Genomic DNA, 12711 nt, shown 5'->3' with positions numbered 1-12711 from the left:
CCCCCCCCCCTTTTTTTCCCTTTACCTAAGTTAAGTAGACCTTGCCATCAGTTTCAAGCCATTATATAATTTGGAGTGATTTTTCCATGACTGTCACTTTGTAAAAAATGTATATCCACTTTTTTATTAGTATATTCGCTAATCTAAACTCCACTTCTACAGATTCTGTTGGGAGCTTGTTACAGACTTATTTTCTAAAGCTGATGTTTTATTTGCTCTTAAGCTTGCAGTTAGCCTTCATATTTATAATTCAGGATTCTACCAACCTAAGAAATTTTTAACGTTTATCAACATGGAGAAAGACTAGATGAATGATCTTTATTAACATTTTTCTTTTTTGTTTCTAGTGTGTCACAACTCACAGATATGAATGAACAAGAGGAGGTATTACTGGAACAGTTTCTGACTTTGCCTCAATTAAAGCAAATTATTACTGATAAAGATGACTTAGTAAAAAGTATTGAGGAATTAGCAAGTATGTTTTCCTTTATGTAGTTCATATTTCCTGAGAAAAATGTGGTTTGTACCTGGAAATAAACCAGAGATTTATCTTACAGGAAAAAATCTCCTTTTGGAGCCTGGCTTGGAAGCCAAACGACAAATTGTTTTAGATAAGGTAAGTGAGCATTTTGAAGAAATGTTTACAATTTAAAAATCTAAATAAACAGCAATTTTATTTTTTCTTTTAGTATGAATTACTTACACAAATGAAATCTACCTTCGAAAAGAAGATGCAAAGACAGCATGAACTTAGTGAGGTACAGCTGACCATTTCTTTCCCTTTTCTATGTGAACTGTGAATCCTAAGGTGCATGGACCACGTTCCTACTTCCACTTTTGTCAGAAACAGCATGTTATTCATCTGACTTTATAAGGCTGAAACTTTTTTTTTTTCAGTCTTTTTGACACAGGGTCTCCCAGTAGCCCCAGCTGGCCTAGAACTCACTGTGTAGACCAGGCTGGCCTCGAACACCTGCCTTTGCCTCCCGAGTGCTGGGATTAAAGGCGTGCGCCACCACATCCAGCAAGGCTGAAACTTTTAAATGTAGATGAGTATCTCCCAGCTGTGACATACAATATATTATGTTCATATAAGAGTATATCTGGTTCCAAAACCCACAAAAATATGAAAAGCCCCAACAAATACTTTCTGGATAAATTATGAAAATAGTGTAAACCTTATGATCAAATCTAATAACCAAGGGGCTAGAGAGATGGCTCAGTGGTTAAGAGCACTGACTACTCTTGCACAGGACCTGGGCTCAGTTCCCACCACCCACATAATAACAACCGTCTGTAACTCTTGTTCGAGGGGCTCTGACAGCTCTTCTGGCCTCCACAGGCAGTGCATGACATAGATGCCCAAGAGCTGGGCATGGTGGTGCACACCTGTAGTCCCACCACTCAGGAGACAGAAGGAGGTAGATTTCTGTTTGCAGTTAGCTTAGTCTACATAGCAAGTTCCAGACCATCTGAGCTATTGAGTGAGACCCTATTTCAAAAAACCAAACCTAAAAAGTAGTTTTAGTTTCTACACTTAGGTCTTTGATCCAATTTTGATTTCATTTCTGTGACGTAAAGTGTCCAACTTCATCTTTTGCATATGCATATCCAATATTTTTGTTGAAAAGACTTTTTTTTTCTGTTGTATGGATTTGGTACTTTCATTGGAAATTATTTGATCATTGTGCTCCTTAGTTTTTGTCAGCTTGACACAAACTAGAATCACCTGGGAAGGAGGAACATCATTTGAGGGATTTCCTCCATCAGATTGGCAGGTGGTCATGTCTGTAGGGCATTTTCTTGATTGCTAATTGACATAGGAGGGCCCTTGACCCATGCTATCCCTGGGCTTTATAAAAAAAACAAGCCAGGGGAAGCAAGCAGTGATTCTCCATGATCTCTGCTTCAGTTCCAACCTTCAAATTCCTGCCTTGAGTTTCTTCTCTAGATTCCTTTGATGATGGACTCTAACCCATAAGATATAATAAACCCTTTCCTCCCCAGTTGCTTTTGGTCATGGTATTTATCGCAGCAACAGAAAGCAGATTATGTGAGGATTGATTACATGGCTCTCTCAACTGTTCCATTTGTCTATGTGATCATACACTCTAACAACGAAAACTGCATGAAACTTAGGACTATTTCAAATTATTTGAGAGGGTAAAGGGCACAACATCTGAACCGCCACTGCGTCCACCACCACGCTGCACTCACGCCAGATATCAGCTCACAAAGGGGATGGGAATTCTTCCAGAAAAAAAACAGACACAGAAAGCAAGACTTATCAGTACTGTCCTCTAATGTGGAAGGTGCAGGCAGTATTCTTCAAGATTACTCATTAAAGCTTAATTTCTTGCTATTTGTATGTAATTAACTTTATAATTTTTTTTTTTTTTTTTTTTTGTGTGTGTGTGTATGCATGCCATGCATTTGGTGATCAGAGGAAAACTTCCATGAGTAAGTTGTTTCACTGTGAGTTCTGGGGATTGAACTCAGGTCAGCATACTAGTTTTCATGGCAAGCACTTTTACCCACTGAGCCATCTTGCTGGCCCTGGAATTAATTTTTTTTCCCAAAGTTTTACAAGTTAAAAAAAGAGATACACCAGATCCAAATCAAGAACAGCACAGCTAATGCTTCAGGTGTACCGGGCTAAGCATTGTTTGGTGGCAACCAAGATAGGGAGACACCCACAACAGTCTATCTCTTCAATGACTGTGACCAAAAGTTCTGAATTAGAGGAAAAAAAAAAAAAAACCTCCTTTACTTCCTGGCTTTGACCCAAGAATGGCCTCATTCCTGTGCCCCAGTTCAGACAGCACTGTGGACAGGAACAGAAACTGCTGAGATGACCTCATCCTGCCAAGGCCTAAAAACACGCAAGCCAGGACTGGAGAGATGGCTCAGCAGTTAAGAGTGCTGGCTGCTCTTGCAGAGAACCCAGGTTCAGTTCCCAGTGGTATCAGTCTTTCATACTTTTCAGTGTACATGTCATCTTCCTCTTTAGTTATATTAAATCCTATCACTTTTGTCATGCTTGCTTCATTGGAAGTGAGTTACTAAGTCTAGCCAACACACTCACAGGGTGTTAGCCAAGAGCAGGAACACACAGAGGTAGACAGTGTTGGGTCATCTTAGTATGTGCCTCCCTCCCATAGTGATTTGATTATAGAACATTCAGGACAGCACAGTGATTTGTCAAGTTGTTTAATAGTTAACAGCCAGTGATTTGATTGCTCTTGTGTGTGGTGTTTATCCAGATATCCAAATGTTGAAGACCTGTGCGACTACTACCTCATTTGTTCTCCTTCAAGGTTTTTCTGAGTATTATTGACTAATGTAATGTCTGATTTTGCTGTTCTTGTTTTCAGAGCTGTAGTGCAAGTGCCCTACAGGCAAGATTGAAAGTAGCTGCACATGAAGCTGAGGAAGAATCTGATAATATTGCTGAAGATTTCTTGGAGGGAAAAACTGAAATAGATGATTTTCTCAGTAGCTTCATGGAAAAGAGAACAGTATGTAATACTCTTCAGTTGAGGATGAGTGACAACATAATGTCAAATTACTTAAGTATATTCATGAATACAAAATCATTAGCAGATAACCAAGCTGGAGTTTTGAGTACTGTGAGAGGAATCTGAAGAGCCTCTTTTGGGAAGGATAGCAACACTCTACTGTCGCTTTAAACCTGCTTGTTCTGAGTACACAGGCAGGTAAATCAAGTAATAGTTGTGGTTCAGAAATGATAGTGTGTAGCATCCTGTGGGAGCTGGTAGATCAGCTTAGCTTGGTCTTAATAGCTGTAACAGACTCTTGAATAGCAACCTGATTTACAGGTTTAAATAAAGAATAGAACATAGAGATTAAAACAGTAATTTAAATACTATTGAGAAAATTCTGGAACAGCATTATTCTGCTGATGTTTCTATTGTAGTCAAAGAAAAACCAAAATGTTTCACAATTTCAAACCATTTAATATAGAGTCCAAAATATTTACCTGATTTCTCTGAGCAATCATACTTTTTAAGAATTAGTAAGCTTTAGCCAGGCATGGTGGTGCATGCCTTTAGTCCCAGCACACGGAGGCAGAGGCAGGTGGATCTCTGTGAGTTCAAGGTCAGCCTGGTCTACATAGTAAGTTCCAGGCCAACTAGGGGTACAGGGAGACCCTATCTCAAAATGCCAAAAAAAGAATTAGTAAGCTTTATAAAGTGTGTGTGTGTCTGTAAACACCCCTCACCCCCATTAAGGCAGACAGGTAAGATTTTATGAGTTCCATTTTTCATGAGAGAAAAAATTAAAGTTGAGAGATTAACTTGCCTATGTTTATAATATTCATAAGGAATTGATTCTAGATCCATTCTATTCTATATAACCATACCTTGAAGTTTTTGTTAATATTCCATGATTAACAAGTACAGTATTTATTTCTATTTTTTAAAAAATATTTATTATTTTTATTTTATGTGTATGAGTGTTATGCCTTCATATAGGTAAGCGCACCCATGTTGTGCAATGCCCACAGAGGACAGAAGAGCCTGTTGGATCCCCTGCAACTGGAGTTACGGACAGGTGTTAGCTGCCATGTGGGTGCTGGGATTCGAACACGGGTCTTCTGCAAGAAGAGTCAGTGTTCTTAACCTCTGAGCCATCTCTCCAGCCCCCTATTTCTATATTTTTAAAGCACAGGTATTTAAAATTAAATAATCAATGAATAAATGATCAGTTATTTAAAAAAAAAAACATTGTACAAAGTTGAATATTTTTTTGAATTCCTAATTTCTGAGGAATTATTAGCTACCTTAAACATTCAAAGGTTTTTGAAGGATTCTTACTTGGAATTCTATTATAATGTAGGAAGTAGTTGGAGAAGTGACTAGTATTTTAAGTAATTAATTTATCTTCTAGATTTGCCACTGTAGAAGGGCGAAAGAAGAGAAACTTCAGCAGGTGATAGCAATGCACAGCCAATTCCATGCTCCTCTATAGGTAAGTTGCATTTCTTGTTTGAATCTCAAAGCTATTGCACAAGTGTTCTTTAACCTAATTGTTCTTAACAGTGCCTTTCATACAACTTTAAGCTTAATTCTAGCCTTATGGCTATTGTATGTCACAGAGTACTTATATTATCAACAAACTACTGTATAAATAAGCATATAACCAGTAGAAACTTTTTAGATCTTTGCTCAGCATGACAGTATTCTAAATTAAATTTTTGTCAACAACAAATAGGTCCTTGTGGAGAGCTATTTACTTTTTCTCAGTTGATGTGCGGAGTATACCATATCTTGTGGTTGACATATTGTTCAACAGCCTCATCACTTCCTTTATAATGAACTTCTAGTCTACCTCTTCTTTTTTGAGACAGGCCCTCACCATGTACATGGCTGGCCTCTAACTCACAAAAGAGATCTGCCTGCTTCTGCCTCCCAAGTGCTGCGACTAATGGTGTCCGCTACCACACCCAGCTCAAATCGGTTTCTTTTCTATCTACCACCATCATTACTCTACCGGTTTGCATAGCTGCCCTGATGTTGCTTCTCCTTCATAAAATGAACTGACAGAATGATCTTGCCAGGCTACTTTTGTCATAAAATTTCTGTACCATAGAACTGGTAATGAGCCCCCAGTGATGATGGCATTGGTGTCACATTCCTCTCTGGTTTTAGGATTTATACTCATACAGTTCCAAGTTTCCATTTTCCCATTACATTGTCTTGTGTTCTCCTGTTTTGTTTCCATTCATGCTTACTGATCTCAAACTCCTTTCCTCCCCTCCACTTGTTTGTTGTTGTTTTTCAGGAATGTTTTGATTATAAACCAATTATCATCCCAACAAGCTCAAACAAAAACCATTAGGGAAATACACTTATCATAGAACTAAAATGAAGGAAATGCAGCTCAGGTACCTGCGGTTGGAGACACTAGGAGCCCCTTTCTCAGGCTACCTGGTCCTCATTTTTGCATGTTTTTTTGTTTTGTGTTGTTTTGGAATTTCTAGGATCAAACCCATTACTTTGAGTATGTCAGTCAGGCAGGTACCCTAGCACTGATTTGCCATCAGCTCTTTTTCATAGTCATCCTTCAGCCATTATTGCTCATAGCTTGACTGTTCATCTGAACATTCAAGCAGCCACTGTAGACTAACAAGAGTCTGGAGTTGTAGTACAAGTCCCTGGGAGAGATGGGTAAACCACCCATCCTGGCCTAATCATCTTGGCCTAGAAATGAGGACCATGTGTGCTATGGCACCTTCTTTACCGTAGGTCCCCTGCCAAGCCAGCTGGTCCGAAGGAGTAGACTTTAAGGAGTTGACTTTAAGAAACATTGAGGGATTATTTGAAAGGGGGAGTAGGCTCCAAAGAAGGAGGCAATAGGCATTTTTGTCTCCAGTTCAAATAAATCATTCAAATCTTTTTTTTTTTTTTTCTTTTCAGATTTTCCTGAAAACACGAACTGCCAACAAAGAAATGGGACACAAAACTAAGCACATCATTTTATATTTATGACTTGGGAATTGGCATTTCATGACAACAGCTGAATTAAGATATATGATACAGTTGTATACAGAACTGATTTTGTATAGATTAGAATGATTGCTATATTTGCTTTGAGAAACTTTTCTGCACTATTTGCACTAAAAAGTTTATTTATTGTTGATAAACCCTATATTTAAATTCCACTGCTATTCTCTTGATTAAATACCTATGCATGTAATTTTAGCTACCTTTTAATATTTTATAAAATTACTGATTTATATTTGTAGTTTTAATTTGAAGCTGCCTCATTTCTTTATCAAGAGTGGTTTTGAAAGTCCTTCCTGCCAGCCTTTTTAAAAACCTATTTTCAGCTGTGGAACAAACATCCCCTCGCCCATTTTGCTCCTTCTTTCTAGATGTTAAAATTTTCAAAGGCAATTTGTTTTCAGATACTCAGTATCAGGAAACACCAAACCTGCCACTGTGCCATCTCAAGAAAGCAACTTTTAATACTTACAATAAGTCAAAAGAATAAAGAGGATGCTTTTTGACAGTTTTCTTTTTAAACTAAGGATGCATTTAAGGAGCAATACAGGTTACTATTTTTGGTTTTTGTTTTTCTGTTCTGGTTTAGGGTCTCACTCTATAATCTAGGCTGGCCCCAACAACTGTAATCCTTCTTTCTGAGTGTTGGAATTATAGGCAGGTGCCACCTAACTCATCTGGTAAAGAAATACTTTATTTACTTTAAAAACTGTCTTTCACTTATACCAGTTCAATACAGACTTCCATGCCAACTTTTAAAAAATAAGTATCTGATGGGGTTTTTGTTAAGTAAGGATACTCTTTTTATATTCCAAATGTTAAGAAAGTCTTTTTGGTAAGAAATAGTAAATCTAGACACAAAAACTTAATGAAATTTTTTGACATTTAGTGTGACTTATCTTTTCCTAAGGTTAGCTTTTCCTAAGAAAAAGCTATGTAGCAATACGCAATTTCAATCTTAATTTTTAATGAATTTTATTTTCTTTAATTTGTACTTAAGTTCACAATTTGTTTCTGTACAGTGTTACAGAATGAACCCATTAAAGTGCATAAAGGAGAAAATGTATAACTACATATCTGAGGTTTGGTAAAGTAGTATCTCAATCACTAAATGCTCATCTATTCAGACTTCATCTCACTGTCATGCCAATGCTGGCAAACATTACAGTCTTGTCTTCATTTGTCTTTTCATACTGTATGTTTTTTGGTAATAGAGTTTTAGGAAAAAAAAAAAGTATTTTCTTAGAATTGAATAGTAATTTCATCTGTTTTTAGAAGACACATACAAGGACTATAAAGATAGTGGTCGCAGTACACCTTTATTAACTGCCTGTCTTCCTGGCACTCTGCTAAGGGCATGCCATTTAACCTACAAAATGAGCAGATGAAGGTAAAATTGATATTCCTGATGTTGTTACTCCCAATGGGTAGGAGAGATATCCCAGGTAATGTTTCAAATTTGTGACTGAGGTGGGGGTGTTCAGAGACCGGTCCTTACTGCACTGGTGTCAGAGGTAAGATTCTCAGTCACTGCAGTCAGTGAAGGATTGAAGAGTCCCACCCAGTCTTTTACAAACAATCTAGTAAGAACCATGTACATCTCAGAACAAGAGACCAGCAGACTGTAGACCTTCTAGAAGAACACTGACTCATTTGATCTACTTTATTAAACATCTACTAAATAGAAAGGCATTGTAGAAATACACAGAATTAACCTGAATATGGTCCTAATGTTTAAGTGCTTCTCTGCCTTCTACTCGACACCCCCCCGCGTATGTTCCCTATATAACCACAAGAGCAATCCAATTTTTTTCTTTAAACCTGGATTATCCCAATTTCATTTTATATCATATAAAACAGTACTAAAAAGTTTCTCCTTCAAAAGTAATTAGAGAACCTCTTTCTAACCCAATCATTAAGTAGAGACATTTGATCACAATTACCTGCATTTAACAAGCTGATAAATTAGTTAAGATATAGAGGTTTGTCATTTAGAGAGAAAGAATCTGCATTTGAATATGCCATATAAATTTGGGTTCTGTGTAAGGAAAATTACATAGCCCATATTTCCTCTTTGTAAAATGGGCTGTAGACATGGATACCAAAGAAGACATTCTGATTTTACTATAGTCTAATAGAAGGCTAGATGGAAATCAAGATCACAGAGGAGAGCTTATGAATTACTAGATTACCCAGGGTAGGGCTTTTTCATGGATATTTAAAGTGAATACCTAAAAATAGAAGATACTTTTATATCAGTGAGCTGTATGGTAAAGATACCTATTTCAAAGTTGGGAGGAATTTTCAGAATAAACACTAGGGAATTTTTCAGAAATTGTTTGATAAATAATTTTGACTATAATCTACTTAAATTAAAGGGCAGCTAAAATTCAGTTTACAGAGAAAAAAGTATGAGTTCAGGGTTTTTTGAGGCAGGGCTTGAAGCCCAGGCTGTCCTATAACTTGCTCTGTGGCCAAGGGTGACCTTGCGCTTCTTGCACTTCATGCGTGCTAAGGCAGGCACTCCACCACCTGAGCTACATTACCCTGTCCCCTAAACATGTGCTGTTAAAGATTAAAAGTTTGGTCTGGGGAGGTGTGGCTCAGTGGCTAAAGCACTTCCTGTGCAAGTATGAGGACCTGAGTTAAAAGCTTTGTACACATTAACACACCTATAATCCCAGAACTCCTATAGCACACACCCCCGCAAAAAAAAGGTTGACTAAGAATTCCTGGAAGCTTGTGGACCAGTTAGCATGGCAGGCCAAGTGCAGCAGCACACATCAGAGACCCTGCTATAAATAAGGTGGAAAGCAAGAACTGACACCTGGAGTTTCCCCCTTTTTTCTTTTTTTTTTTTTTTTTTTTTTTTGGTCTTTTTGAGACAGGGTCTCCCTGTAGCCCCAGCTGTCCTGGAACTCAGTATGGAGACCAGGCTGGGATTAAAGGCATGCGCCACCACACCTGGCTACCTTTGATTATTTTAAAATGTCAGTATTGATCTGTTCACACATGGTCAAAATTCTTTTCATATTAAATTTACTTTATCCACAAATAGTAAATCACTTGAGCTGTAACTCTTAACTAGTTGGAAAGTGGTATGTCTTGAATCAATTATATATTGAAGTAGTCCCCAAAACACTACCCTAAGTAATAAAAGTACTTAAAAACTGAAGTTTGGTTTAAAATGAACACGTAATATTAGAAATTTTTAGTCTTACTGAATTGGTCATGCTGTGTCAAGGCTCTGCGAAAACATATGATAAAACTTGTATGGAGATTTCAGTGTTAGAGGCTGATTTCTAAAGCAGACTCTGAACAAATGCTTATGTTATAATGCCTTGCAAAAAGGTTGAGGGAAATAAAAGTTGTATGGCTTTAATGTGGAAGATGTCACATTAAAAAGTTAAATTTTAAAATATACGTGTACTATTTATCTTTTCAAATAATATGTAGTCCAGTTTGGCATAGATTCTGTCCTCTTTTTTTTCGGTCTTTTTGAGATAGGGTTTCCCTGTAGTTCCAGCTGGCCTGGAACTCGTTACACTATTATAGACCAGGCTGGCCTTGAACTCACAGAGATCCATCCACCTACCTCTGCCTCCTGAGTGCTGAGATTAAAGGCAAGTACCACCACACATGCCCAGTGTCCATCATATTCTTTTTTTACATAAGTACCATTTTTGTAGATTTACACTATCAACTGTAAAATATTAAAGTCACATTTTCATTATTAGGCAACAAAGCCTCTCAAGCATGGGAACTACAAAAATGGCATAAAGGGAGTTACAGGCTATAAAAATGCAGAAGCCACTACCAGTATGTTGTTCCTGTGTGTTGTTAGCTATTGCATAACTGTATTACAGAAACAAGTATATATCCTTTGTACTTAATTTGGGAACTTACCAGAAGAAAATGCTCAAATTTAATTTTCTGAAAGAATTACACTTGCTTTATTTTTTTATATTAATATTTTTATATTATAGGTCTTTAGTACATTAAAGACATTCTGTTTTTAAATGATGAACACTTATACCATATTTCACTTTTTATATATGGAGAGAAAGATGAGAGAGTGACACTTCAAATCTTTCATACTATAGGTTTTAACAATACCAGACTCTTGTCTTCTCATTACCTTGTTCCCATTTCAACAAAATTGAATACATTCTGATAAAAATTTTCAAATATTTAAAATATTGACATAAATTATAAAAACTAAGTTTAGATGAATAAATTACTAAAATGTGCTAATATTTCAAAACCATACAATGAGAATATCATTTCTATCAAACAGGGCAGCTTTTCTCTACTAAGATTCTCCAGCTCCAAAGTTAGGGCACCTAGTCAAGTCCTCTTTCTTTAGCCTAAGAGGGGAATGATACTGCTTCTAGTGTTCATCTTAGCAGAAAGTGTAGAAATATCATTTGCCAATCCATGGTCATGATGTGATGCTAATGTTAATGAAAATATATTGATATGCTAATATAATTTGTGGGTTGATAAACAGGACATACAAATTCTATACCTCTTCAGTGGAGTTTTACCTTGCTTTTTTATTACCCCACTGATGTGACAGTGTTGTCATTTGGAATCAGATTAGTGAGTGGTTCAAAGTCTTAGTGTAGTCTCTGAAATAGTAACAAAACATTGCCAAGAAAGTTAAGATCTGGATTCATATGTAAGACCCAGAGTCCATATTCCTTGTACTTTATTAAATCCAAGTTAGATCAAATCCATGTTAGTGAAAGGCTTACAAACTTTAGCACTGTTAGGGGATGAAGAAAGCAGAAGATATCTGGGGGTGGGAGGGCATAATTCAAAATATTATCTAAGAAAAAAGTTAAAATAATTATTCCACCTGAAAGGTAAGCTTTGTAATCTCAAAGTTCGTTAGGAATATATTAATTAACCAAAAAGGGTACTTTCTATCTTTACTTCTAGAAATATTGGTAAAAAGGTGAGAAAGAAATGTGTTTTAGAAAACGAACCACATCTGGAAGTAAAATAAATTCTAGGAGGGAAATGGAGAACAGATGCTGTTTTATAAGTAGTACATGCTGTGCCGAATTCTGTATGGACCTCAGGCGATGAGAGCAGATTCTTTGTAGTGAACACAATTTCCACACTCTAAAATGAGCTTCAAAGATGGCCAACATTCTTCCTTATATTTGATGAAAGAACTGGCTACTTCTGTTCAAGAAACTAAGAAGTGAAAGTTTTTTTTTCCATTTTCATAGATGCATTTTGTAATTCTTGCTGGCACCTGCCATTTCTTGAATTGTTTCTTAATATAAATTGCACTGTCCCCTTAATTTTGGAAGTATTTGTGTCCTTCACCTTGGAACTCCAAAAGGAAACTTCAGGCAGTGAGAAACACGGCTTCGTCAGAGTCCCGGTCCTTGCCGCTGTCTTCACTTGGTGCATGCTCACCACCACTTGGAGACCGGCAGCTCAAATCCTCCACTCCAGACTCTTGATCACTGTTTACTGACAGATCAGGATCTGAACTTTTCAAATTGTCTTGGGTTAGAATCAGAGCTGAATCTTCATCACCCTGGGAAGGGCTCCTGGATGGGAATGACTTAATGTTCCCGCTGTAATCCTGGGGAGTGTTGGCTGTGCTGTTGTCTGAGGTAGAAAACGTGGAATGTTTGCTGGGTTCACTTTGCTTACTCTTCAATTTGGTACCATTTAAGTGGACTTTCTGAATTTTTTCCAGCCTCTGAAAAAGAAATAACAACTTGGGGAAAAGTCCTAAAGAATTTACCCTTTAAAAAAAAAAAATGTATTTGGGTGCCTTATCCCAACCTCCCAGCTGAGATAATGTTTAAGGATGTGGGTCTTAGTTAGGTGTAGGTTGAAAACTAGAAACGAACTTGAACAAAATTAACTGAGGGGCTTGTTTTCTTCAACTTTAACCTAAGGGTGATTGATAGTAACTGCCAAGACAGGTTCTATATAAATATGAACAATGTAAAATGCTTAAAGTACTTGGAAATAGTAGTCTTTCTCCTAATTCTACCTATTTTTGTCCTATTGAGTCTAAATGTTTTTTAAAGGGTAAGAATGAGGTTTTACAGTATGTTAAAGTAGACAATTTATTGGTTTTTAGTATATTTACAAAGTTGTGCAACCATATATATTAATTTTAAATAATTTTTGTGACCACTGTGAAATCCAT

The 12711-nt window shown here is 36.8% G+C and overlaps 2 protein-coding genes across 3 annotated transcripts in view; one reads left to right on the top strand and one right to left on the bottom strand.

The window, feature by feature from the left end:
• Window positions 1-9393, top strand: part of Vps37a (VPS37A subunit of ESCRT-I) — a 51231-nt gene extending 41838 nt beyond the window's left edge. The window contains exons 7-12 of one of the 2 annotated variants that reach the window (XR_003851339.1): window positions 348-475; window positions 558-616; window positions 690-758; window positions 3375-3716; window positions 4912-4992; window positions 6441-9393. Coding sequence is in view for 1 of the 2 variants with exons in the window: in XM_008844513.2 (XP_008842735.1) it covers window positions 348-475; window positions 558-616; window positions 690-758; window positions 3375-3518; window positions 4912-4992 (481 nt within the window). In the remaining variant the exon portion in view is untranslated. The remainder of the gene's footprint in view (window positions 1-347; window positions 476-557; window positions 617-689; window positions 759-3374; window positions 3717-4911; window positions 4993-6440) is intronic. The other variant, XM_008844513.2, reaches the window with a different exon arrangement.
• Window positions 9394-10139: 746 nt separating this feature from the next.
• Window positions 10140-12711, bottom strand: part of Mtmr7 (myotubularin related protein 7) — a 114872-nt gene continuing 112300 nt past the window's right edge. The window contains exon 14 of the mRNA XM_008844512.3: window positions 10140-12252. Coding sequence (XP_008842734.1) covers window positions 11890-12252 — 363 coding nt within the window. The 3' untranslated portion in view covers window positions 10140-11889. The remainder of the gene's footprint in view (window positions 12253-12711) is intronic.

This window comes from Nannospalax galili, unplaced genomic scaffold, assembly GCF_000622305.1.
Source record: "Nannospalax galili isolate Female #2095 unplaced genomic scaffold, S.galili_v1.0 scaffold242, whole genome shotgun sequence".
In the NCBI taxonomy this organism is placed as follows: Eukaryota; Metazoa; Chordata; class Mammalia; order Rodentia; family Spalacidae; genus Nannospalax; species Nannospalax galili.
This window is presented reverse-complemented; position numbering and strand designations above follow the sequence as displayed.